This window comes from Anas acuta, chromosome 18 (genome assembly GCF_963932015.1).
Source record: "Anas acuta chromosome 18, bAnaAcu1.1, whole genome shotgun sequence".
Taxonomy (NCBI): domain Eukaryota; kingdom Metazoa; phylum Chordata; class Aves; order Anseriformes; family Anatidae; genus Anas; species Anas acuta.
Window position 1 is genome coordinate 1074376 of NC_088996.1, and position 27269 is coordinate 1101644.

A 27269-nucleotide genomic window follows, 5' to 3' on the forward strand; every position below is an offset into this window, starting at 1 on the left:
CCTGTTCCCAGCCAATCTGGGCTGGGAACCCCAGATGCTGCTGGAGCCATTGTTTCACTTATCTATTACACATCCTGTTAAGTTCAGTCCTTAACACGTCTCAGATAAAAGAATCAGCCACCTCCAGAAACTGCAGAGGCCAGAATGGAGTCAAACTCTTTCTCAGTGGTTTCTTAAATGCTTATGTGGAATGCTGTTAAACCTACTACTCTTCTGCTAATCCCAGAAACATGGGATAGAGTCTGCAGACCTGGTAGACTGGAAAAAGCAATCCCTGTTGGATTTGCAGCATGCTAGTGTTCTTATCAGCCATGCTGCTCAGATTAGCAGAACATGCTTGTAGAGATCAGTGTGCCCTGTGAATTGCCTGTGGATATTGCGACATGGAAGAGTGGCCTCAGGCTACCGTGTAGCAAAACAGACTTGACGGAGAATGCTGGTTGCTGAAGTGGCAGCTACAGCAGCAGTAAGAGGTCAGTGTGTCATCAAAGCATCCACATTTCCTTCCTTCCTTCCTTCCTTCCTTCCTTCCTTCCTTCCTTCCTTCCTTCCTTCCTTCCTTCCTTCCTTCCTTCCTTCCTTCCTTCCTTCCTTTCTTCCTTCCTTCCTTCCTTCCTTTGTGATTTGTTTCACACAGTGAATTTTCTGCCATGGGGCTAATAAGACGGTGTCTTTTATGGGTGGGGTTATACAACACTTTATATGTGAAAAAATAAATCCATTATAAACTTCCATTCACATAATGGGTTGGGATTGTGTTTGCTTATAAAAAAGCCAAGGGTCTTAGCAATGAAGCAAAAGCATTTCCAGTATTAGCGGAGACAAGAGGAGTTTGAAAACATCTGTGGCAAGAAGTGCAGCTTTAAAATGGTGTTGTCAGTTATGCTGCAATAATTTCGTTAGGCGTGCTGAGAGAGATGTCACCGGACCCAGTGGGCCATGTGACAGGGAATGCCCATGGGTTCAGCAATGTTTCTGCTGTCCACTGTGTAAAAGGAGAACTCTCAGAAATGCTAGACATAGCTGAACAGAAATGCTGGCACTCTAATCCTTTGGAGGAAAAGTCTTCTTTGCTGTCCCTCTGCTAAGACATGGCTGAGCCTTGCAGCCTGAGTATGCTATGGCCACATTTCTCATTAAGAAGTCTGTTCTGCTGATGGGCATCGAGTCACGTTAAATTAAATACAAGGAGTGTTTTTTCCACTCCTAGCATAACATCTCTATGCCATGTAGGTTAATGTCTATTCAATTTGTGGGTTATTTGGTTAAGACAAAAGCTGTATCGCGCTAGCCCTGAAGAGACAGGGATGGCCTTTTGCCACCTCTTAATCCTGCTCCTCCACCCAGAGACCAATTTCTGCAGGTCTTTGCTGCAAGAAGGCAAAAGGGAAGTGAATGCATCTTTCCTTTAGAGAGTTTGATTTGCAGCTCTTTGTATTGTTTGTGTCTTCTCTTTCCAGCAATGACCTTCTTACCATGGCTTCCTGCCGCCTGAAAACCACTGAGCATCTCAGTGGAGAAGGAACAGATTGCCTGACCAGACAGGTAAGCAGAGAGGCTGGTAGAACAGACCTGTCATTTGAAGATGGGTTGCACTTGAATGAGTGTCCAAGCTACACACTCAGACACTTCTTTTGCTCTCAGCTAATGTCACTGGAAGCTATCGTAGTTGGGTAGCAGGTCTTGGCTGAGAAGGTGACCTTCTGAATAGCCTTTCTTTCCATTACCTATCAAAGCAAATGGAAGGCTCCTGTTACAGAGGAGGTGGGGAGGGGAAGAGGCCTCTGTGGTAAGAGGAGGGGTGGAGGCAGGTCATAAATTAATTAGTAAGAAAAAAAAATAGGAAGGAAAAAAATAGTAAAAAAAAAAATAGTAGTAAGAAAAAAAAAAGAAAAAAAAAAAAAGAAAAAAAAAAAAAAGAAAATCTTACTCCTGAAAAAGAGTGGTGATCAGAAAGGTTCTCAGCCACTGTGGCTGTATACAGGCTTGAGTTTTCTGTCTGACTGCTGGACTGCTAAGGAAGGGTGCAATACTGACACCTTTAACTTCAGTGCTTAAAGCATCTATGTGATTCTAGAGAGCATCTGCCAAGTGCCAGAAAGGACTGCGGTATGGGTACACTGCCGAGTATACTTTTGCTGGGGCCAGATATTTTTCAAAGATGTTTTACACAGCTCTTTTTAGAACCACAGAATCATAGAATGTCTCAGGTTGGACGGGACCTCAAAGATCACCTAGTTCCAACCCCCCTGCCATAGGCAGTGACCCTGTCCACTAGATCAGGTTGCTCATCCAACCTGGTCTCAAACACCTCCAGCAATGGGGCATCCACAACCTCTCTGGGAAACCTGTTCCAGTGACTCACCACCCTCTGAGCAAAGAATTTCTTCCTAACCTCTGATCTAAATCCCCACTCTTTTAGTTTAAAACCATTCTCCCTTGTTCTGTCGTTGTCTGACTTGAGCAGAGTCACTCTCCATCTTTTTCAAAAGTCCCCTTTAAGTACTGAAAAGCTGCAATGAAGTCACCCCAGAGCCTTCTCTTCTCCAGGCTGAACAGCCCCAGCTCTCTCAGCATTTCTTCATAGGAGAGGTGCTCCAGCCCTTGATCATCTTCGTGGCCCTTCTCTGGACCTGTTCTAACAGATTAACAGCCTTCTTGTGCTGGGAGCCCCAGACCTGGACACAGTACTCCACAAGGGCAGAGTAGAGGGGGACAATTCCTTCCCTCAGCCTGCTGGCCACTCTTCTGTTGATGCACACAGCATGCTTCTGGGGTGCAGGCACGCACTGCTGGCTCATGTCGAGACAGTAGAGTTGACTTGGGCAAGCTCCTTTAGCTTACTGCATGCGATCCATCTCTGGTCCATGAGGGTGGGTACAAGCCCCTGCCCACTTGAATGGTAAATCATCTGTGTAAAGCAGTCCAGCTCCAGCAGGAAACAGTGACAATGACCTCCCACCAGGCAGCCAGCCATAAGGGTGCTAGGGTGCTGGTGCCCAGTGGCGGAGACTAGCAGCTAGAGGATCTAACAGTGCTTGCACACCCTGTCCTGTTGAGATTCCCTGCTCATGCTACTAACGTTTGCTAGGAACTGATCTTTATATCCATGTGGGTTGTATTTGGGAAGGCATGAGTTTAACCTGAGAGTGATGGCGACATTGTTTGAGCTCCAAGCAGGTCGCATAGAGGAAAATGTATCCTGTGTCCTTTTCAGTTCAAGGTGCAAAAGCCACGGCACTTTTATCACTGCTTTGCCAAGCATCACTATGTCTATCGCTAGCTATCGCTATGCCTAGCACTATGTATGTCGCCTGCTGCCCAGATCAGGTTCTTCAGCCCCCTGAGAAATGCCTCCAGTTAGCCATTATCTTGCAGAATGCCTGGAGAGTCTTGGAACAGAGCCATCCTATGACCCTGCACTGCTGCCTGCCTTGCACATTAGGTAAACTCGGGCTTTACCTCTATAGGCTCCTATTCCAAAGCTTTGAGCATGGTCAGAGTCTCTGTCGGTGGTGTTTTCCTTAGATGCTTCTTATTTGCCACACACCTTCTCCATCAGAGTTTCGTCAGCAGAGCAGCAGTGCGTGGGACGGATCTGAACCTGGTGAGAGTGGCATTACAAGTAGCACGCCTCGTAACACCACTTCCTATTAGTTCCTAGTATAGAGGAACTACTATTGTGATTTCTCTGCCTTTGATTTGCCACTTGCAATCTTGCCCCAGTCACTAAGTGATATAGAAGGGATGAGCCACTGGGAAGCAGGTGACAGAAAGCTGTACCGTGATGTTGGTATACAGAGGCTATAACCAAAGCTGTGCCCAAAACCAAATGATGATAGAGACCTAACCAGTAAAAAGAGAAGCAGATGAGAACTAATGCTCATGGTGACCATGTGAAGTAATCTACAGACTTTATTCCCTATGTATTCAGGGGGCTACAAATCCCAGTTATGGAAGAAGTGACAGAGGGTTCACATTTTGTGCACCCCTCAGGCCACTTTGCTGCCACGTGACATCTTCACTCTTCCTCTTCTATCTTCTTGCCGTGAAACTCCCGGCTCTTTGCTCGGAGCTTGTTGACCTGTGACTCTGCAATGTCAGCCCGCTCCTCGGCTTCCTCAAGCTCGTGCTGGATCTTGCGGAATTTGGAGAGGTTGACATTGGACAGCTCCTCCTGTGTGGGGAGAGGGAGTTGGTGGTGAGGAGCCTGGGGCAGGGGTTTCACTCCTCATGTGCCTGGGCCTCGAAGGGCTGTGGTGAAGCACAGGCCTCCCGTCTCCTATCTACCACCGCTGACCCAGAACCCCCTCAAAGACCTCATCATCCTCCCTTATTGAGGACCTCAGTGTGACAAACTGCCGTGTCACTCTTGAGGAGCAATTTTGTCACGTGGTCTTCTCATTTTGTGTGCTTATTCTCCCACTACTCGGTGCCCAATTTTCCATGTGGTTTATTAGGTTGAGAAAGACTCAGAAACCCTGTGCTGTTACCAGCGTCAGAGATTCATGAGCTTCTCAGTCAATGGACTGAGAATTTTGGGAATTTTGGTCTGACTTCCTGAATCAAACAGGTGGCAGGATAACCCTTGGTTCATCCCTGAGTGCAGCATGCCCAGAAGAAGGCGAGGCCTGCTGACACGGGAATGAACCACATGGTCAAGACCGTTGTGTCTTTGGAGTTACTTTCATGCCTCTTTCCTTGTATTCGTGCTCATCTCAATGAGAGTGCTGCTCCTACAGAAAGGTGCACATGGCCATTCTCCAAGCAATACTTACAGCCTCCTCAGCTTGTCTCTTGTAGGATTTCACCTTCATCTGCAGCTTGTCCACCAGATCCTGGAGCCTGAGAATGTTCTTCCGGTCTTCCTCAGACTACAGTGGTTGGTAAGAAGGACAGACAGAGAGTTGGTTTCCCCACACCTCCAGAAAACATGTCCTCTTGGAGTTCATGGGAAAATGCTTTGGCTTTCTGTGAGAAAGGTGTGTCAGCACAAAGATGCCTCTTGCCTTACCTGGTAGGTCAGCTCCTTCACCCTCCTCTCGTACTTGCGCACACCCTTCACGGCTTCAGCACTGCGCTTCTGCTCAGCATCTACCTCCCCTTCCAGCTCCCGCACCTGCAATGAAAAATCTGTCTTTGGAGCTTCTCCACTATTTCTCCAAGGGACGTGCTCCCTTGTGCACAAATACCAGCCCTACGCACCCTGGCCTCCAGCTTCTGGAGTTGCTTCTTGCCTCCCTTCAGTGCCAGCTGCTCAGCCTCATCCAGACGGTGCTGCAGGTCTTTCACCGTCACGTCCAGGTTCTTCTTCATTCTCTCTAGGTGGGCACTGGTGTCCTGTTCCTTCTTCAGCTCCTCCGCCATCATGGCCGCCTGGAGAGGCAAAGCAGCAAAGCCAGGTCGGGGCCAAAGACATTTTGGGGGAGGATACATCCAACACCCTCAGTGACAGAGTTCCCCAACTCACATCTGTGATGGCCTTCTTGGCCTTCTCTTCAGCATTGCGGGCTTCCTGGATTGTCTCCTCCATTTCACCCTGAATTTGCACGATGTCTGTTTCCAGCTTCTTCTTGGTGTTGATCAAGCTGGTGTTCTGTGTAACAGGAAGGATAGGATTTGTACTGTCAGATCTAACACCTCCACATCAAGAGTTGAGAGCGAGAGTAATGTTTATGAAAGTATTTAATTCAAAGGTCCTCTTTAGAGCCCTAGCGGCAAACCAGACATGGGTGCCTGGCTGGACTGGTCATGTCACAGCTTTGCTCTTCAAATACGTACACAGCAAGATGCATAGCAACAAGCAAGACACATAGCAGTCTCGTTCTATGTTATCTCCTGTGGGCAGGATTCATATCCAGCAAAGTATCTGACCTGGGTATGGAGGAGCTGCACACGCTCGCTTGCATCCAGAAGCTCCTGCTCAGCCACTTTCCTTGACCGCTCTGTCTGCTCCAGGGCTGCCCGCAGCTCCTCAACTTCAGCCTGTAAGAGGTTTGCTCTGCGCTCCACCATGGCCACCTGTTCCTTCAGGTCTTCCTGCGTCCTGAGAGCATCGTCCAAGTGTATTTGAGTATCCTGTAAGAGAGGAAAGAGAGATTATGAGGTGGCTGATCACTGCAGCACTGTTGGACAGAGACATCAGAGACATTTCCTGCTCTTTTAATAAATTATTTGTACAATTACAATGTTGGTGTAACATGAGGCAAGATAGATGCCTACGTGCACATACTTTGCTTTATACCTTTAGCACTGCCTGTGTGTTTCTCAGGTTCTTTTGTGCCTCTGCAGCCACACGGTTGGCATGGCTCAGCTGGATCTCCATTTCATTCAGGTCTCCCTCCATCTTCTTCTTCAGCCGCAGGGCTTCGTTCCTGCTCCTGATCTCAGCATCCAGGGTGCTTTGCATGGACTCCACAATTCTGAGGTGATTTCTCTTCAGCTGGTCGATTTCCTCATCTTTCTCTGCTATCTTCCTGTCAATCTCAGACTTGACCTGGTTGAGCTCCAGTTGGAGGCGCAGGATTTTCCCCTCTTCATGTTCTAGGGAGGCCTGGACAAGTTAGTAGGAACAGTGAGTAAACTATGGCTTGCTTTCTAAGTAATCTCTAATACAATACCGCATGAAATACAGTTTGTCTTTCTTGCCACGTCTGCAGATTTCTGCTCCCATTGTTTCAGTCTGGACACCATTCATTAGCACTGTGTACCTCAGCTTCCTCCAGGGACGCTTGGATTTCAGATTTCTCCTGCTCAATCTGCTTCTTGACTTTCTCCAGCTCGTGGATCGCCTTTCCTCCCTCTGCAATCTGCTCCGTGAGGTCAGAAATCTCCTCTGTAGGGAAGGGTGAAACAAGGCATGGTCAGACATAGGGCATAAAGGGAAAGGCCCTGACGCACCAGGCTGACAGGTCTCTTCTCATCACTGCGGGCACTCACGCGTGTGGAGTGGTGGGTAGACAAGCTTGGGGGAAAGCCTGGCCAGCAGCAGAGGGCTAGGGACTTACGCTGCAAGTTCTTGTTCTCACGCTTCAGCGTTTCCAGATGGTCCAGGGACTCCTCATAGGCATTCTTCATCTTAAACAGCTCCGTGCTGAGAGAGCGAGACTCCTTCTGGGAAGCTTCCAGCTCAGCCTGTGTTTCCTCGTACTTCTGCTTCCACTCTGCCAGGATCTGAGGAGCAACAGGGTGTGAGTATGGATGTGGCAATTGTGAGGAGATGCCCTGCCCAGGAAGCACAGGGCCAGGGGCCAGAATACCTTGTCAAAGTTCTTCTGCTTCTTGTCCAGAGCTGCGCAGGCAGCATTCGTTCGCTCCACATCAATCATCAGGTCTTCCACCTCGTTCTGCAGCCTCTGCTTTGTCTTTTCCAGGGAAGCACATTTGGCGTTGACAGCTTCAACGTGTTCCTCTGCATCCTGCAGGCGCTGTGCCAGCTTCTTCCTGGGAGGAGATGATCACAGCTTCAGGTTAGAGAGTAAAGGGTAGCCAATTTTATAAGATTCACAAGAGGGCACTTGCCTGCTTAGGGGACTTAGTTCCTTGAGCTGTCCGCAGTATTTATTCTGTCCAAGGCAGCGTGCCGCCTAAAGGGCCTATTGCATCTCTGCCCTAGCACCAACTGAGTATTCAGACTGTCTTAGCTCTTCTAACTCCCTAAGGGTAAGTTTGTCCTTCCAGTCTGAACTTTTTCCACAGCACGCTTTTCATCTTTCTCCTTCTCTGCCCTCTACCACAAAGAGAGTATATTGGTGCCTTCATCCCATTCCTATCTTGACCCATCTTCAAAGACTCCTTCCAAATACCCTTACCAGTCTCAGTCTTCTCTACCCAATCAACATCCCACTTCCCACATACTTGGCCTCCTCCAGCTCCTCCGTGCGCTGAATAGCGTCCGTCTCATATTTGGTTCTCCACTGGGCTACTTCACTGTTGGCTTTGGACAGGGCACGCTGCAGCTCACCCTTGGCTTCCTGCTCCTCCTCATATTGTTCCCGGAGCAAGTCACAGTCGTGGCGAGCAGATTGCAAGGCATGGGCTAGGGCATTCTTGGCCTGTGGGGACACTGGGATTAGTAACCTGGATACACATCTTGAGATGCATCTTGACGATGAAATTGTCATGCGCAGGAGAACTGCCCCAGGGAAAGGGTGGGTAAACTCTGATGAGAAAACCGTATAGCTGGGAGATGATGCATCCCTCATAAACGAGTGCTAGAGGATTAGGATGCATTAGTGAAAGGTGGCCAGGGGACACTGATCTCTTGTTTCTGTAAATGTGCCTACAGATCTGTGTCCATACTGTCTTGGAGGGCATCAGAATCTCATTAAGGGCTTGTGGATGACTTCCTCTAGCATCCAAATCACTATGGTTCCTTCTCTGTGTGTTGGGATGAGTATAACTCATGCATTTCTGGGTGATGTGGCTTGCAGGAAGTAGGGTACTTCCAGACCTTTATTTCTTCCTCTAGATGTCTCTTCAGTTCCTCAATCTGTTGGGTAAATCCCTGCTTGCCCCTAGACAGCTGAGAAATCAAAGCATCCTTTTCTTCCACCTGGCGTGAAAATTCACCTGGCAAGTGAAAAATTCACAAATAAATAAAGTTACACTAACAGTAGAATCATAGAATCATTTAGAAAGACCCACCAGATCAGCAAGTCCAACCATGCTGTAACACTATACTACCAAGTTCACTACTAAACATTTTTCTGAGCATCACATCCATTCATCTCTTGAACACCTCCAGGAATGGAGACTACTACTTCCCTAGGCAGCCTGTTCCAGTGCCTAACCACTCCTTCCACAAAGAAATTCCTTCTGTCTTCTAATCTAAACCTCCCCTGATGCAACTTGATGCTATTTCCTCATGTCCTGTCACTTGTCATCTGAGGAAAGAAACCAGCACCCACGTTGCTACAACCAACTTTCAGGTAGTTGTAGAAAGCCGTGAGGTCTCCCCTCATCCCCCTTTTCTCAAGACTAACCAAACCCAGTTCCCTCAGCTGCTCCTCACATGTCTTGCATGTCTTGTTTTCCAGTCCCTTCACCAGCTTCTTTGCTCTTCCCTAAACATTTTCCAGGAGCTCAGTATGTTCTTTGTAGCGAGTGGCCCAAATCTGAACACAGTATCTGAGGTGTGGTCCTACCAGTGCCAAATACACAGGGACAAACACTTCCCTAGACCTGCTGGCCACACTGTTTCTGATACAGGACAGGATGACATTGGTGCCCATCTGGGCACACTGCTGGCTCATGGTAAGCCAGCTGTGGACAAGCACCCCCAGATCCTTTTCTGCTGAGCAGCTTTCCAGACACTCTTCCCCAATCCTATATTGCTGCACTTGGTAGTTGTGACCCAAATGCAGCACCCGGCACTTAGCTTTGTTGAATACCACACAATTGGTTGCAGCCCATTGATCTAGCCTACCCAGATCGCTCTGCAGAGCCTTCCTATCCTCAAGCAGATCAACATTCCTGTCCAACTTGGTGCTGTCTGCAAAATAACTGAGCGTGCACTCAGTCCCCTCAACCAAGACTGTTGATCAAAATGTTAAACAAAGCTGTCCCCAGTACTTAGCCCCGGAGATCACTGTAAAGCCCTGTAATCTGGGGTTGCTTTGAGCCGTTAGCCCAATTCTTGCTTTGCACCATGGCGTATCCTCCTGATTTGCAGGTTCTGCCATTGCACCTCAGGACTGAGGATGTCTCACCTGTTTCTGTCTGCAGACGAGCTCTCTGAGTATTGAGGTCATTGATCATGCGCTGATTCTGCTCCTCCTTAGTTTTAATCTCACTCAGCTGGTCTTCCAGAGTGCGGCACATCTTCTCCAGATTTGACTAGGTATCAAAAACAAGGAAGGAGAGGAAATTAACTCCTGGACTCTGTCTAATTCTCACAGCAGGATTCTTATAGGAGAGTGTGACTAGTAGATTCAGGCTATGTGCTGTACCTTGGCCCTGTGAATTCTACTGCAATTCTTTACCTTGGCTTTGGAGACAGACTCCATGTTACTGGCCAAGTCATCTATCTCCATCTTCAGCTCACTCTTCTCCTTCTCCAGCTTCTGCTTGACTCGTTGCAGGTTGTCGATCTGCTCCCCAAGCTCAGCTGTGCTGTCTGCGTGCTTCTTCCGCAGGGCGGCAGCTGTGGCTTCGTGCTGCAGCGTGGCCTCTTCGAGGTCGCGGCGCATCTTCTGAAATTCTGCCTCACGCTTCTTGTTCATCTCAACCTGAGCTGCTGTAGCCCCACCTGCTTCTTCCAGGCGCTCGCTGATCTCCTCCAGCTCTCTGGAGAGGTCAGCACGGTGCTTCTCTGCTTTTGCCCGAGAGGTTCGCTCTGCCTCAATTTCCTCCTCCAGTTCCTCGATACGGGCCTGGGGAAAACGCAAGACCCTTCACACCCATGCCCTCAGATGTCCTTCTGAGGGCCAGAAGGGAAGGACCAGAGACTTGCCTGCAGCTCCTTGATCTTCTTCTGCAATTGCATACCCAGGGCTTGCTCATCCTCAATTTTGCTCTGGATCTGGCTGATTTCAAAGTCTTTCCTTTGCACAAAGCATACAGAAACACAGTGTTAACATCCAAATAAAACTACCTAATAAATGCACCTGATCCACACTCAGGTGTCCCACAACCACACTTACTTCTTCAGTTTCTCATCCAGCTGCTGCTTATCATTTTCCAAATCCATTATGGTATCTTGGGACAGCTTCAGGTCTCCCTCAAGTTTCCTCTTAGCCCTTTCAAGGTCCATGCGCAGTTTCTTCTCTTGCTCCAGGGACCCTTCCAGCTAAACAGAAAAAGAGCATCAGTATTCTGCCAGCCACATTTATCTCCAGAAGTATCCTGTAACTGCCATATACGTTTGTGCTTACATCATCCACTTGCTGCTCCAGCTTGGTTTTTGCTTTCGTCAGTGTATTGACCTTGTCCTCCTCAACCTGCAGGTCATCCAGTGTCTGCTGGTGGGCCTCTTGGAGGGCTTTCTTCTCTTTTGTCAGTTTGGCAATGGTCTCATCCAGGGCTGCCATCTCCTCTGTGAGGTTTTTCACCTGCACATTGTAAGCAAGCACCAGAATACCGTGTATAACACTTGACAGCTTGTGTAGGGGCACTTTCATTTGTGTGCTTAGCCAGGAGCTTATATTTATGTGCTTAGCCAGGAGCTTGATTTTTATTTGAGCTTCACAGCTGTCCAGCTGCAACTTACAAACCTAGCCCCTTTCTAGGGATGCCAGCCTAATATGGGAGGTATCTATCCCTTCTCCCTTTGTGTGACTCTCCATGTGTGTACCTTGTTTTCAGTGGCATGTTTTTCCTTCTCAACTTTAGCCAAGGTTAACTCCAGGTCATCAATATCTTTCTTCAGCTCTGAACATTCATCCTCCAGTTTCCTCTTCTTGGCTGTCAGCTCAGCATTGATTTCTTCCTCATCCTCAGCCCGTTCTGTCACCTCCTTAATTTTGGCTTCCAGCTGGATTTTGGTTTTGATGAGCTGGTCACACCGTTCCTCGGCATCAGCCAAGCTGTCTGCTTCCTGATGGGGAGACAGAGATTTTTGTGGGTTATAACGTTTTGAAGTTCCTGTTGTGTGTCTGTAAGTAGGCACATGTTAAAATGTGGAGGCCATCTGACACTAATGTTAATTCCTTTTTTTGTTTGTTTCTTTCTTTCTTTCTTTAAAATGGCTTGCAGAAGTGGTAGCTATGAGAATACCTCATACACGCTTGAGCATCACAGAAAAGTGACAACTCTCAGCAAGGCCATAGATGTGTAACAGTTTTCCCTCGCAGACTCAGTATTCAATAGCCTCTAGTTTATAATTGACTCACCATGATCGTCATCATATTTGGGTAGCCAAGGTTTTTCCATTTGTGGGAATAATACAGTGAAGAAAGTAATGTTTTTCTTGAAGTTAAGAAACTGCCTGTTCCTGACTGAAGCTGAACACCAAGGATCTGTTCATGTGAAGGTAATCTAGCCTTATAGTGTATCTGTGTTCAGGAAAACTGGGTCCTTCTCAGGGTTGCCTTTACAATGTCACTACTTGGCTCTTTCCGCAGGACAGCAGGGCTGCCGAGTCTCATTTGGCACTTACGCTTATCCTCACTGACTGACAGGTAACTTGCTGAGCCCCTGGCAGTGTTCATAGTTACTCAACTTTAGAGTAACTTTAAGTGTGTGACTTTTATTCTATTGCAATTTAGTCAGCTTCCCGTAAGTCTGTGCTTGGAAAAAAACAAACAAACAAACAAACAAAAAGAAGATATATATAAAAAAAAAAAAAAAGAGGACAAATAAATGGTGACACTCACTGCCTGCACTTGGAGCTGAAGGTCATTTTTTTCTTGCAGCAGGGCCACCATTTTCTCCTCCAGCTCCTTCCTCTTTGCCTCAGACTTTGCAAGTTCTTCCTTGGTTTTCTCAAACTCTTGTTTCATGTTGGCCATCTCCTTCTCAGATTCTGCACTCTTCAGCAAGGGCTTGATTTTGAAGAACAGCTTCATCCAGGGCCAGTGCTTGACATTCATGAATGCACGAACATTGTACTGGATGCAAAAGATCGAGTCCCTGAAATAAAATCCCTATGTTAATAACATAGCCAAAGGCTGTGAATTTAGACTGATTTACTAAAGTATCTGTGGTGTTTTTACACAGCTGGGCAGGTGAACTTCAGCACACTTCTCTCTCACACCCCCTCCTCAAAAGGGAAGTGGAGAAAATACGATGAAAATGGCTCAAGGGTTTTGATAAGAACAGGGAGATCACTCAAAAAATTGCTGCCATGGGCCTAACAGACTCAGGATTGGGAGATTAATGCCATTTATTACCTATTACAAACAGACAAGAGCAGTGAGAAACTAAAAGCAAATACAAACATCTTCCTCCAATCCACCCTTTTCTACTTCCTTTCCTGAGCTGCACAGGTGAACAGGGAATAGGGGTCAGTCCCTAGTGCTTCATCTCCACTACTCCTTCACAGTCTCTTTCTGCCCCTACTTCAGCATGGGATCTAATATGGGACAGCTTCTGGATTCTACTCACACTCAACCCATACAGCCACCCACTACTAAAACCTTGTCATATAAACCCAATACAGCATCCTGTGAATAAGGTACATTTGTGATAAATGTCTACCTCCTCTCCACCATTTTCCGATACTCCACTCTCATCAGGAAGCCCCTGCATCTGGCCTGCGTCATGGTCATAATCTCTGCCAGCTTCTCATCTCTCATCTCCTCCAGAAGACCTATTAGCCCAGCTTTGAAGAACACCTGAAAAAAAAAAAAAAAAAGGAAACATTGTAGCACATCAGTCTCGGGTCATGTGTAGCAGAGGTACATAGTCTTTGAGCTCAGGATTTGTTTCTACCTTGGTGTGACCAAATCTGTACTGGGTGTGGTCCACATCAATGGACCCAAGGAGCTTCTCTGAAGCCTTCTTGCTGTCCATGAACTGTCCCTCTGGAATAGCACTGGCATTAAGCACTCTGTATCTGTAGGAGAAAACATGAAGAAACAGCTATTGCCAATACCACTACTGTGAATCCCACAGCCTTCTCAGCTACATTGGACTGGCCAGTTGGGTAATATGTACTAGGGACAGCCCACTCTTTCAGGACAGTGTAAGTGACATTTCCATACTCTTAATTCAAAATCGGAGAGAATCCTATTCCTCAAGATTGTGATATCATTCAGAAATTCACAGTAAAAAAAATCTATGATTCTACTTTGCTCCATTTTGAAGTATAATGTTTCAAGTATGTTAGATTCCTTAGGCTGTTCCAATTGGTCTGAATTAACAGGTGGAGCACTCTTACCTCTGTTTAAAGTCAGCATACAGGACTCTGCTGGGGAATCCTTTCCTGCAAATCCTGATTCCTTCTAACACACCATTACACCGCAGCTGGTGCAGCACCAGTTCATGTTCCATGGCACCTACCAAACACTGTAATTACTACTTGAGACACAGAAGAGAGCTTCTGTGACTCAAATTTTTCCACTGTTGGGTCCCTTTACCTGGAGTTTTTGTTTCATTTGGGATGATGCAACGGACGAAATGGGGGTGAGTGCTGCGTAAATTTGTCATCAGCTTGTTCAAATTTTCCTGGGATATAATAGAATAAAATTTAGCATATGAATAACGCATGTTATATAAAATACATGTCAAAACTGAAACTTACAGTTTTCTGATCAATTGGATATTACTGTGGTAATGCAAGTGTAAACTTTGTTGAATAAATACAAAACAGTCTGCTCAGTGAATTACAGTCAGTTTTGTCACAGAACTACTGTTTCATTTTTACTACTGTTTCATTTCATTGTTAGCTTTCAATAGTGAGGTAAGGTATTTTTCTCTTACCCTGAAAAGTGCTGAGACTGTCTGGAAAGAAGAACCCTTCTTCTTACCACCCTTCTTACCACCACCACCACCACCAGCCTCTGCAAAATTGGAAAAATTGGAAAAGAAAAAAAAAGTCTTTGATATTACCTTTCAGATTCTGCTATGAATGACAATAAAATGATGAAAAAAGATTTTACATAGTGTACCTGCTTCACCACCATAGTTGGCAAAGAGTAAGGCCAGTGTCTTCACTGATGATTTCTGGTACAACCCAATGACAGTTTCATTCAGGGGGTCCTTGTTCTTCTCAAGCCAGCCAGTGATGTTGTAGTCCACTGTGCCAGCATAGTGCACCAGGGAGAAGTGGGCCTCGGCCTTGCCTTTGGCAGGCTTGGGCTTCTGGAAATTGCTGGACTTGCCCAGATGCTGGTCATAGAGCTTGTTCTTGAAAGAGGTGTCAGTTGCCTTGGGGAACATGCACTCCTCTTCCAGGATGGAGAAGATGCCCATGGGCTGGAAGATAGCAAAAGAGGTAACAGAGAAAGATCACAGCAGTGTGGAGATATGCTGTGAGGTTCAGCAGTACCTGTGTGTTGTGGGTAGCATCTCAGTCTGGATAAGAGCCTAAGTTGGCTGGGAGTTGCTCTCAGCCAGGAAGCTTATTTGTGCCTGCCCTTGCCTTCCAACAGCCAGTCTTCACTAAACTGGAAAGAATATCTCTCCACTTCAGTTTAGAATGGGCAGAGAGAGCAGGGTTGGATGGAAATATAATTGGGAAGATAGCTACAAGAGGCCTGTTGTCTTGGGAAATCAGACTAAGCAACACTTATTTCCCAAAATGGTGTGTGGAGTTCTGCTTTGAATTTTCAGGAGAAAAAGGAAAGGAGACAGACTCCAGTTTGTTTCAAAGAATTCTTTTGGTGGGAGTATGGTCTACCTTTTCCACACCCAAGGACAGGGTGGTGCAGGACTGGAGACAAAGATTTTCATCTAGCCTTCCTAATTTCTCTGCTCCACACTAAGATAAATTTCACTGCAAAATGCTTTGTTTGACTGAAACTGACTGTCTGGTCCCAAGTTCTTTCCCATCTGAATCGGGCTCAGAAACATCTCAAAATTCCAAAATATATCATACACTTGAGTGGAAAAGGTACCTTTTCAATGAGTTCAATGCAGGCAGCCAGGTCCATCCCAAAGTCAATGAATTCCCATTCGATTCCTTCCTTTTTGTACTCCTCCTGCTCCAGCACGAACATGTGATGGTTGAAGAACTGCTGCAGTTTCTCATTGGTGAAATTGATGCACAGTTGCTCAAAGCTGTTGAACTGTTCAAAGCAAGGAAAGTTGCATAGGTTCTCAAGGGGCAGCAATGACCACAGGGTTTTGTTAGTGTTCTACTGATTCTTTTTGACGTTCCCCAGGATATAGAATCACAGAATTGTCTAGGTTGGAAGAGACCTCAAGATCACCTAGGCCAACTTCTGGCCTAACACTAACAAGTCCTCCACTAAACCATATCACTAAGCACCACATCTAAACATCTTTTAAAGGCCTCCATGGACGGTGACTCCACCACTTCCCTGGGCAGCCCATTCCAATGCCTAACAACCCTTTCGGTAAAGAAGTTCTTCCTAATACACAACTTAAAACACCCTTGGCGCCACTTTAGCCCATTCCCCCTCATCCTGTCACCAGGCACATGGGAGAATAGACCAACCCCCACCTCACTACAGCCTTCTTTAATGTACCTATAGAGAACAATAAGGTCGCCCCTGAGCCTCCTCTTCTCCAGGCTGAACAAGCCCAGCTCCCTCAGCTGCTGCTCATAAGACTAGTTCTCCAGACCCCTCACCAGCTTTGTCACCCTTCTCTGGACTCTCTTGAGCACCTCCATGTCCTTCTTGTAGCAAGGGGCCCAAAACTGAACACAGTACTCGAGGTGCTGCCTCAGCAGAGCTGAGTACAGGGGGACAATCACTTCTCTAGACCTGCTGGTCACACTGCTTCTTATACAAGCCAGGATACTGTTGGCCTTCTTGGCTACCTGAGCACACTGCTGGCTCATGTTCAGCCGACTATCAACCAATACTCCCAAGTCCTTCTCTACCAGGAAGCTTTCCAACCACTCATCTCCCAGCCTGTAGTGCTGCTTGGGGTTGTTGTGCCCCAGGTGCAGGACCCGGCTCTTGGCCACTTTGAACTTCATACAGCTGGCCTCAACCCATCAGTCCAGCCTATCCAGATCCTCCTGCAGAGCCTTCCTACCCTCAAGCAGATCGACACGCGCACCTAACTTGGTGTCATCTGCAAACTTACTGAGGGTGCACTCAATCCACTCATCCATATCATCGATAAAGATATTAAAGTGGACCGGCCGAAGTACCGAGCCCTGGGGAACACCACTAGTGACCGGCCTCCAACTGGATTTGACTCCATTCACCACAACTCTTTGGGCCCGGCTATCCAGCCTGTTTTTAACCCAATGAAGCGTACGCCAGTCCAAGCCATGAGCAGCCAGTTTCTTGAGGAGAATGCTCTGAGAAACAGTGTCAAAAGCTTTACTGAAATCAAGGTAGACCACATCCACAGCCTTTTCCTCATCCACGAAGCGCGTCAGTTTGTCATAGAAGGAGATCAGGTTCGTCAAGCAGGACCTGCCTTTCATAATCCCATGCTGACTGGGCCTGATCGCCTGGTTGCCCTGCAACTGCCAGGTGATGACACTCAAGATAATCTGCTCCATGAGCTTCCCTGGTACTGAGGTCAAACTGACAGGCCTGTAGTTCCCCGGGTCTACCCTCCGGCCCTTCTTGTAGATGGGTGTCACATTTGCTAGCCGCCAGTTGCCTGGGACCTCCCCCGATAGCCAGGATTGTTGATGGAAATGATGGAAAGCAGCTTGGCCAGCTCCTCCGCCAGTTCTCTCAGTATCCTCGGGTGGATCCCATCTGGCCCCATCGACTTGTGTACATCCAAGTGCCGTAGCAGGTCACTAACCATGGATAGTGAGTATCCATTTCTTCATGGATAGTGAGGGCCACATTCTGCTCCCCATCCCCTTCCACCAGCTCAGGGTACTGGGTATCCAGAGAACAACTGGTTTTGCCGCTAAAGACTGAGGCAAAGAAGGCATTAAGCTCCTCAGCCTTTTCCTCATCTTTTGTCACTACGTTTTCCCCCGCATCCAGTAAAGGATGGAGATTCTCCTTAGTCCTCCGTTTTGTGTTGATGTATTTGTAAAAACATTTTTTGTTGTCTCTAATGACAGTAGCCAGATTGAGCTCCAGATGAGCTTTGGCCTTTCTAATTTTGTCCCTGCACAGCCTCGCAACATCCTTATAGTACTCCTGAGTGGACCACCCTCTTTTCCGAAGATTATAAACCGTCTTTTTTCTCCTAAGCTCAAGCCACAGTTCTCTGTTCAGCCAGGCCGGTCTTCCTCCATGCCGGCTCGTCTTTGGGCACATGGGGACAGACCACTCCTGTACCATTAAGATTCCTTTTTGAAGAGTGCCCAACCTTCCTGGACTCCTCTGCCCTTCAGAACCGCCTCCCAAAGGACTCTGCCAGAAACACTACACATAACCATTATGTAATGGCATACATTTCCTTAGCAGGACTTCTATTGTAAAACAAACAAACAAACAAACAAACAAATAAAGTGTCTTTGCAGGACTTTCTTCTTATTATTGTTATTTAAATCAATCTACAGGGAAAAGTTCCTTTATACTGTGCTACGCAAAAGCAGATCCTTCAATAAGCTTAGCTGCTGCACCATGGAGGTGTCTCAGCTCTCTCATCTCCTCCAGAATGGACACTTGGTCAGTGTCCCACCCAGGAATTTCTCTGCCCTCAAATCAAGACTCCAGGAGTTTCTTTGATATGACACAGAAGCCTTAGTATCAGGACTGCATTCACAACACAGGAAACATGCTGTGGGGTTTCCCACAGCACTTCCTTTTCCTTGACTATTCCAAAAAGAAATCTGTTTCTGAGACCTCATGATCTCTTCCTGTCCCTTCCATAACTATGATGCCAAATCTTCGTTACTCACATCAAAGATCTCAAAACCGGCAATGTCCAGGACACCAATGAAGTACTGTCTGGGTTGCTTGGTATCCAGCTGTTGGTTGATGCGAACAACCATCCACAAGAACATCTTCTCATAGACAGCTTTTGCCAAGGCACCCACTGCATTGTTCACCTAGAACAGAGAAAAAAGTACTGGACATACCTTCAAGGGCAGCAGAAGAGTGCTCGTTCTTTTTTGAAGCCATCTTTATTTACCTGTTCGACAGTTTGACCTTTTGTCACAAATTCATTCCCAACCTTCACTCGAGGGTAACACAGGGCTTTGAGCAGGTCGGCTGAGTTCAGGCCCATCAGGTAGGCAGCCTTGTCAGCCACTAAAGAGGAAGAGAGAGAGATAAAAGCATTTGTCATTGGACAATGGCTAGAATTTGGTCAGTGTGAGCAGCTCTGATGTTCACTTTTCTAGAAATGGCAAAGTATTGGTCCGGTTTTACTGAGAAGGTCTAGAAAGGAAGAAGGAGTATGGAAACAAATGCTGGACTTTTTTGAAAGCAAGAACAGGCATGGCTTGAGTAGGAACAGCTTGAATCCAGAAGCTCCCAGAAGCACTCCAAAAGCCTGTTTCCTCTCCTGTTCTGTGACAACTGAATTTCTGCACAGCAAAGAATGCATGGTATATTTGGTGAAAAGTCGAATGTTTAACTGAGTGAGAGAGACCCTGTGTTAAAGTACCAATTTTCAGGCTGGGTACTTTGAGGAAGTATCTGTTGGATAAGAGAATGGTACTTCCCATGACTGGGGATGCACCTCTGCAATTAGACAGCTAACGAACAAGGATGCTTTTCCTCATTTTTCACTAGCTGAATTTTCTGGTACCTTCTGTGCCATCTGGCTCTGCCTGCTCCTCTCGCTGTTTCTGCTTGAACTTCAAGTTGCCATAGTGCATGACAGCCCCTGTCAGCTTGTAGATGGCAGTCTTTTCATCAGCAGTGAAGCCCAGGATGTCAATGGCACTCTGCAGTAGAAACAGTCAAATTAAATATGTCTTGAGTAAGTCATCCTGCAAGACATACACAGCTGATATCTTTTTTCTCTGTTACTCACATCTGTAGCCATGAGCTCCTCCTGGTCATCAATACTGGGAACAGTGACCTCACCTTGACTCACAAAGTGGAAATCATATGGGTTGGTGGTAATGAGAAGCATGTCTGAAAGCAGGAAGAGGAAGGACACAGGCTTAGTTCTTTCAGCTAGATAGTAGAGGGAACAGCTGCTCAGCAATCTTCCCCAAAAAGATATATTGATCCTTCCTACCAATCAGCTCTGGCTTCTTGTTGGAGGTGATCTGATAAAATATGTGGTAGCTTCTTTCTGCCTTGAGCTGGAAAGTGACTCTGGACTTCTCCAACAGATCTGGCAAAGCAGGAAGAAAGTGCTAGGAATGAGACAGCACACGGAGGTAGGAATTTAGGAAGGGATGTGATCATGCCAGGATGTCACTTACAAGTTTCAATGTCAGCAGAAGCCAGTTTGCCTGTGGCCCCAAAGTGGATTCTGATGAATTTACCCTATTGAGGGGGAAAAGAAACACTTCAGCCTGGATGGATTCTTTTGACATCTTCTTAATGTGTAATACCACTAGGTGCATCACTTGTCTTGTAACGGGAGGGAGGGATTTTTTCCAATGAAATGAATAGAATAGCATAGAATAAAATCGAGTAGAGAATGGTCATGGGATCTCATCAGTCTATAAACACCTGAAGGGTGGGTGCAAAGCAGATGGAGCCTGGCTCTTTTCAGTGTTGTCCAGTGCTAGAACATGAGGCAGAAACTAAAACATGGGATGTTCCATTTGTGTATCCAGAAACACTGTGACTGTGAGGATGATTGAGCAATATAACATGTTGCCTGGATGTTCTGGGTACTTATGCATTGGAGATATTCAGAAGCCACCTGGATATGGTCCTGTGCAACCTGCTGGCTAAGTGACTCTTATTGAGCAGGGTGATTGTACCAAGTGACCTGAAGACATCACTTTCAATGTCAGCCATACTTTGATTCTGTGATTCTGTATTTCTGATTCTCTGAACTTACAAAGCGTGAGGAGTTGTCATTCCTCACAGTCTTGGCATTTCCAAATGCCTCCAGCAGTGGGTTGGCGCTGATGATTTGATCCTCAAGCGTTCCCTACAGGACAATAATAATTCCTAGTTATAACTTTTCAAAAATGAGGAACAGAGAAAAGCATTGATTTGAGCCCCTATTTTACCTGCATTTTGCCAGACTGATCCTCCTTCTTCTTCTCCCCACTAGCTGCAATTGTTGCAAAGTACTGGATGACACGCTTTGTGTTCACAGTCTTCCCTGCACCGGATTCTCCACTGCCAAATGAAACAGTGAAGCAGAGAGTGTGTGGTCAGGCAGCAGGTCTCCTGGTACAGGGCAGCCCCACGGAGAACTGAGCAAGAAGTGTACATACGTGATCAGGATGGACTGATTCTCGCGGTCTGTGAAAGAGGCAGAAGCAAAGACATTATTTGTATTCATCGTGAGTATCCTAGATTAATGTTTTTGGGGGACTTTTAAAAGTTGCATAATCAGTATAGAGCTAACTTCTTCCAAACCTGCAGTTCTTCACTCTTAATTCCTTCTGAATTCATTGAAGTTCCCAGTAGTACTAAATGGAATCTGATGTGTCATCATTGAAATCCATGTAATATGTAGTATACATGCTTTTTTGTCTGGATATTCTGATTATGTCAAGCTGCTCACTTGTCTTTAGGAAAAGGAGTTCAATCTAAGGAATATTTTGATAGCCTTACTGATTAACTTTGAACTTTGATGTGTAGGCTAAAATGAACCAGTACAAGCACTTCTCATAAACTGAATAATACAGGAACGACCATCCCAGTCAATTGAAAGGTCCCACCATTTTTTTTTCCTGTCAGTGTCCTATTGAGTGTCACATAAAAAAAATAAATCACAAAAACATCTTAATCATTTATTTATCTTTCCCTAGGATACTCTCCCAGAGTATTGAATGGAATGTTGATATTTTAGTACTTCCACACCTAGATTTCTCTGTAAGAGCTTCATCTGAATTTGCCTGAGCTTGAACCCTTCCTCAGTTGCTTTCATGTTGTTTTAATTTTTAGTATCATGTCTGCTCCATTTCTGATGCACTTACTGTTCGAAGGAAAAAAATAAAATTGGTCTGTGGTGAGCTTAGTTTTTACTGTACTGTTTCCTCATCTATTTGTCTGCTCTACGCTGTACATAATTTTGTAGAGAAGTAGCACAAATCATCTGTCTAGAATTACCTGAGCAAATGTCTTGCCATGCCTTTTTTTTCTTTTTTTTTTTTTTTTACCTATTCAATTTCTACTGTATTCTTGTTTGGATAAGGAAGACAGAAATACATACAGTACACAATGTGCAGACATTCTTTGGGTAACCATCGTGACATAATGATGTTTTCTGTTTTGGTCTTTAATCCTTTCAGTTTGTTATTTTATATAAAACTGATCACTGAGTGAAAACATTCAAAGTTATATTAGAACAGAAGTAGTAGTTGTCAGCAACAATCCCACTTTTATACACCTTTAATATTGGTTGTTTTGCTATGTCTATTATTTTACATTCTTGTTGACCATAATTTGTTGTTGTATCCCTGAATGATAACTTGATCATTGAATCTCATATAGTTTTTCTGAAATTCTTTACTGTTGGACTTCATCTTTACAGAAGATGAAGGACCTAGTCAAATCAGAAAGCTTGTCATCTTAGACATTTCCACATTTCTAGATCATTTAAATAAATGTTGGACAACAGGACTTCCAGAACAGATCCCACTAGAACTTCACTGGTATACACTTTGCACTGTGAAAATGGAATAAAACATTTTAAACATGTGTTTCTTTTTCTTAACCAGATCTGGTTGAACATTCTCAATTTTATAGCTGCTATAGAATGTAAGTGAAAGTAAGCATAAAAATTTATGCTGACTGTGAACAGCTGCTTTATAGAGTCAGCTGGAGATCTTTGTTAAATTCAGATAGGCTACTTACACCTGCTCTGTTTTGTTAAAAAAAACAGTGGTTTTGTGAGACATTAATTCACTTTAAAATAAATGCATCAGTTTCTTCTTGGTACATGCCCAATAATTGCTTTGTTTAGAATTTCCTGCCTATTTGCCCATTACAAAAATCAAGCTTATTGGTAGGCTCTTACTTAAATTACTTTGGTTAATATTTTTCTAAGTAATCTGTTCTTTCTTTAATGTTTGGAGAGTTGAAAATACTAAAAAAAGTTTGAAGTAATCTGTTTGTGACCCTTCTTATTCTTTCAGTTTATACCACTGAATGGAAAAAAAGGAATGGGTTTCCGCAATGGGAGAGGAAGTATCAATTTTCTCCATAGAGTTCACTCTAACACCTTAATAAGAGTGGTTCCTGAAATTTCGTAAGTGCATTACAGGAAGCATTGCCTTTGATTTTGAATTTGCTATTCCTTGACACCAAAACCATCACAGAATTCTATCCTCGTGATTTTCAGTCCTGAAGAGCCAGCCATTCAAATAATCCTCTCAACTAAGAGCAAAACAGAAATTCGAAAGTTTATACTCCCAAGTATCTTGGGCAATAAATTCTAACCCAGATTATTGAAGACAATCACCGATGATGTCCAGTACAGGAAAATATTTTCAGTGACAAGAGGATATACACCCTCCCAACATCTTTAAACTGAACTACTATGCAGTGAAAAGACTTCTGTCTCTGAGAATATCTGCAGCCAAACGATTCTGAAAAAAAAACAAGCAACTCACCAGTCAGCATGAACTGATAGGCATTGTCAGAGATGGAGAAGATGTGTGGAGGGGCCTCCTGGCGCTTTTTGCCTCGGTAGGCCAACACCACCTCCGGGTTGTACACTGGCAGCCACTTGTAGGGGTTGACGGTGACACAGAAGAGACCCGAGTAGGTCTGCGAGGAAGGGAGACCACATGGGCTTCTGCTCAGCCTGGCACAGCAGGCCTTCCAGCTACCCAAAGGAAGAGAGCTGCTGGTACTTACATAGATCATCCAGGCTGCATAACGCTCTTTGAGGTTGTACAGCACAGCGGGTTCGTGGAGGTGGGTCATCATGGCCATGTCCTCAATTTTATCATACTTTGGAGGGTTCATGGAGAAGATTTGATCTTCCTTCACGGTCAGAGTCTGGCAGAGGAAAAAAAGAGATCCAAGTATGTCAGCTAAGGGCTGAGAGTGGTAATTACTTTAAGTTTTTAACTCTTGCTTTTAACTTACTTCTCCTGCTTCGGACTTAACAGTGACCTTCCCAGATTCCCTGCTTTGGATTGTTCCTTTCACAAAAGATTCCTTTGGATGTACCACAAAGACTGATGATTTGGCATCAAAAGGCTTGTTCTGGGCCTCAATTCTTTCCTTTTCTGACTTTCGGAGGTAGGGAGCTGCCTCCCCAAAGGCAGCCATCTCAGCATCTGGAGAAGTCATGTCTGTACTTCACTAAAGACAGATTGGTAGAGGACCCTGCAGGACAAAATAAACATAGCATCAGTAATATTCTGTGCTTGCAAGGATACCATTCCTGATGTTTTAATGTTATGCACATGCTAGAATTCCTAACACCTAGAAAAATTAAATTTCCTCCTGTCTAATGATTTAAACCCAGAAGAGAAAATTTTTCCATCCTTTAACAATAGGGAATAAGCTTTTAAAAATTAGTATTATTTTTGTCTTGTGACATTGGTGACATTGTACAGATAGTACAATACCTTTCCAGGTTGTACAAATCGTACAAGGTCATATTTTAAAGTACAAAATACATTAAAGGAACATTCTTATTGCTATCCTTTTTTCCTTTTTTTTTTTTTTTTTTTTTTTTTTTTTTTTTTTTTAATACTGATAAGGAATATACAAATACCTTGAAAGAATTTGGAAAAATTTCAAAACCAGCTTCAGCAGTAATAATACTGCTAAATATACAAAGTGGGATAAGTAATTTCAACAAATTATTAGACCTAGCATACTTACCTTGAAGCTTTCCTTGAAGACAGAGCAGAGAGCTCCAGACACACTTTTATAGAGTCTGGTATGCAGATGCCCTGGATTCCTCCTCTTTCTTCGGTCAAAATATTTTTTGGCAAGCATTATTTGGCAAAGCATTGTCTGGCAAACTTAACTAAGGGTATAATTGTCATTTGATTTGACTAGATATATTTAGAAATGTTTTTATCTTACCAACGATGTGAATGTGTCTACTATAAATAATTTCACAAGAGACTTAAGAAGAGAATCTCGATTAGTCAAGGCACTTGGAGAACTTGGATGTAGGACTTATAGACTCTGTTGCTACATGTCCAGTGCTTTCCTCCTTGGCCCAAAGCAGATTTTTTCCATGCCTGTGCTGCAACTCTTCCAGTTGTACCATACAGATAACATCTATCTTTTACACGTTCTGTTCAGAGGCTAAAGTAGAAACGTATTAAGAGCACTAAAGCAGTATGTAGAAAAAGGCTAAATTGTTCCTGTTAACTGAATTTATTTACTATCTTCAAGTGATACTTCAAATGAGAAACACAATGTGTTTATCTAAACTGACATATGACATTCCTGGAATCTGTGACAATATGTGGCAAAACATCTTGAGATGCAGCTCAAGAAAAAGAAAACAAATGTATTTTTGTCTCTCTATCCTACAGAAAGATACAGAAAAAGATGTGCAATTATAGAGTTAAGTATGGATAAATATGTAACTTTTAAATAATTGCACTTTTTTAAAGGGGAAAGTGATATAACACAGATGTGACAAAACATGAAAGAACCAAACATGTAAGGAATCATTTTCAAAAGCCTTATGCCTATGTCCCATATTTGTTTGTACCCATTGACAACACCCATCAAGCAATATCCTCAGCCTCAGAAATCCATGGAGGTCCCTGTAGGCCTTCACTACCTACAACAGCAAAAAAAAACCAAACCCCTCCACCCAACCACAACTCTGCACACAATCACATACGTACAGTCTGAGATCCTATGTGATCTGACACATTACCAGTCCAGCATTCCCATCCTATCCCAAATATCTTGCACACTTACACATTCATTCCAGCCAAAAAAAAAAAAAAAAAAGCTATCAACACAATGCTGCCTGTATCAGAGCATGTGAGGTGGTACACAGTCCGGCAGTCCTGTAAAATGCTGATGCTTTTCATGGCTGCAACACTTCTTCACAACAATTATTTAGAAAGCAAAGGACATTTATTTATTTATGACCGAATTTAACACAAGAGCAATTAATGAATTAAGTCAAATATGTAAAGAGCTTCATGGCTGCCTGAACCTAACACATAGCCACAGTTCCTCTGAGCTTTCTGAAGGACATGGAAAGAGCTGACTAGGAGTGAAGCGGTATTCAGCACGTGACAGATAAGGCAGAAGAGCAGGAAAAGCAAAGCTGCAGCAAAGGTGTGGGGAAGTATAGTAGAAAAAAATCTTTTTCACCAGATAATTTGCTGGTAGTCCTGGAGAGTGACTGATCTAGTTCTAGGAAAAGGGCACTGTCACTTGAGCTGCTTTAAATGCTGTCAGATCTAAACATGCTCTTCTTCTGGTTACTGGCATTTTGGTTATTAAAAGCTCTGTGCATGAAGCTCAGTGAATGCCACAGGGACGAGGTTAGAAAAATGATCCAATAGCCAGCACCAGGCACTGTCCTGTGCTTGAAGAGCTTGTTCCAAGGAGGGCTCTGGCACTGCAGCACCCATCTTTTGGGTGCCCAGGGCCCCAGCCAGGAGCTCAAGCCCAGAGCAATCCCTGGGGGCTCCCTGCACAGGTCATGGAGACGCTGATGGAAACACATTGCACTCTGCCATGGAGGAGACCAGAGCCAGTCAGTGGGAAACGCGCTTCAGGGTTGTACCTGAAATCCAGCTTCTCTGGGCTATCTCTGACTTCCATTCACATGCAGAAGTTAGAGGATGACAATAATTCCAAGACAATTCCTGTATAAATACTGTGAGCCCAACTGACCATGGGTGGAGTTGCGGGGAGAGGTAAGGAGCTGACTTTCATTCAGACTTGGAATGAAAAATACTCCAAGCAAAATTCTCCAGATTGTTGCATATGGCGGTTCGGTCTTCATGCTGAAAATACTTTTGTACAGTGAGCTTAGCCAAAAACTACACAGCCTCTCCATCACGTAGTGCTACTCCCACCTCTGAGGGGGTAAGTGGTGCCAGATGCACCTCCTTACCTCTCTGTCAGTTCAAAAGGGTCCCGTCAGCCACCAACTTTCTGTCATTTCTGTTTTCGTTGCTACAGAGCCTGGAGCCCACTGGGACTAGAACCAAAGCACAGCACAGCACAGCCAGAAGAGACAGAACGAGAGAAATCTCTGAAAACAGACATTCCTGCACAGCAGCACTGTGTGGGCGTTGTGCTGGCATTCCCCAGAGAGGAGAGGGCATTCACACATGCTGGAAATAGATTCCACCTCACTTTCTGCAGGTCCTTATGATATGAGTTTCCTTGCCTTGTGTTCAGTGAGCATGAACTGAGGCAGACACTCGTGAGCACCGGTGAAGTACAAGCATGGAGCACTGTCAAGGATGTTGCATTTGTGGCCCAATGCCAACCACACTCTCAGCTCTGCTTTTTAGAGCAGCAGCATCAACCTTGCAACCTGCCTAGTTAGAAGGAAATTCCACACCCACTGTCTTCTGCTTAGGTCCTCTGCTCCTTCTAGCCCGGACCAATCTGAGCAGGACCTCCTAGCTAGCTGTAATGACAGAAGATGCATGGCTGCAAGTCACTGGCCTGGCCTCCTCTTCAGACCCATTGGTCTTCTTTTCTGCCCGGAAAGAAGCAAGCAAA

General features: G+C 45.0%; 1 protein-coding gene and 1 long non-coding RNA gene across 5 annotated transcripts; one reads left to right on the forward strand and one right to left on the reverse strand.

Moving 5' to 3' along the window:
- The first annotated feature begins 7 nt into the window (after positions 1–7).
- LOC137841841 (uncharacterized) lies at positions 8–27269 on the forward strand. 4 transcript variants are annotated; one of them, XR_011088779.1, is made up of 3 exons: positions 8–473; positions 1461–1545; positions 26718–27269. It is a non-coding gene; the product is annotated as an uncharacterized lncRNA (long non-coding RNA). The 4 variants fall into 4 exon arrangements; XR_011088778.1 differs by lacking the exon at positions 26718–27269 and adding an exon at positions 22724–23194; XR_011088776.1 differs by lacking the exon at positions 26718–27269 and adding an exon at positions 11695–12308.
- LOC137841827 (myosin heavy chain, skeletal muscle, adult) lies at positions 3884–23924 on the reverse strand. Its single transcript, XM_068655201.1, has 38 exons — positions 23682–23924; positions 23448–23591; positions 23201–23357; positions 20855–20882; positions 20645–20756; positions 20470–20562; positions 19880–19943; positions 19690–19788; positions 19480–19583; positions 19252–19390; positions 18631–18749; positions 18398–18547; positions 15498–15668; positions 14550–14856; positions 14362–14441; positions 14019–14106; positions 13820–13937; positions 13372–13495; positions 13138–13274; positions 12315–12570; positions 11294–11536; positions 10875–11051; positions 10644–10789; positions 10454–10544; positions 9984–10373; positions 9711–9837; positions 8453–8571; positions 7858–8054; positions 7260–7443; positions 7008–7173; positions 6711–6835; positions 6245–6553; positions 5875–6078; positions 5471–5596; positions 5206–5376; positions 5015–5119; positions 4779–4874; positions 3884–4177 (listed from the first exon to the last, which is right to left on the reverse strand). The coding sequence occupies exons 1-38, from the start codon at positions 23886–23888 to the stop codon at positions 4022–4024; spliced, it is 5829 nt and encodes a 1942-aa protein (XP_068511302.1). The 5' UTR covers positions 23889–23924; the 3' UTR covers positions 3884–4021.

Bases quoted from the DNA above. Each gene is read 5' to 3' on its own strand.
- LOC137841827 (XM_068655201.1), bottom strand. From the start codon at position 23,888: ATGACTTCTCCAGATGCTGAGATGGCTGCCTTTGGGGAGGCAGCTCCC. The intron at 14,857-15,497 runs GTACCTTTTCCA...GCTATCTTCCAG, and splicing joins GCATTGAACTCATTGAAAAG to CCCATGGGCATCTTCTCCAT. The intron at 10,545-10,643 runs GTAAGTGTGGTT...CTTTGTGCAAAG, and splicing joins CTGGATGAGAAACTGAAGAA to GAAAGACTTTGAAATCAGCC.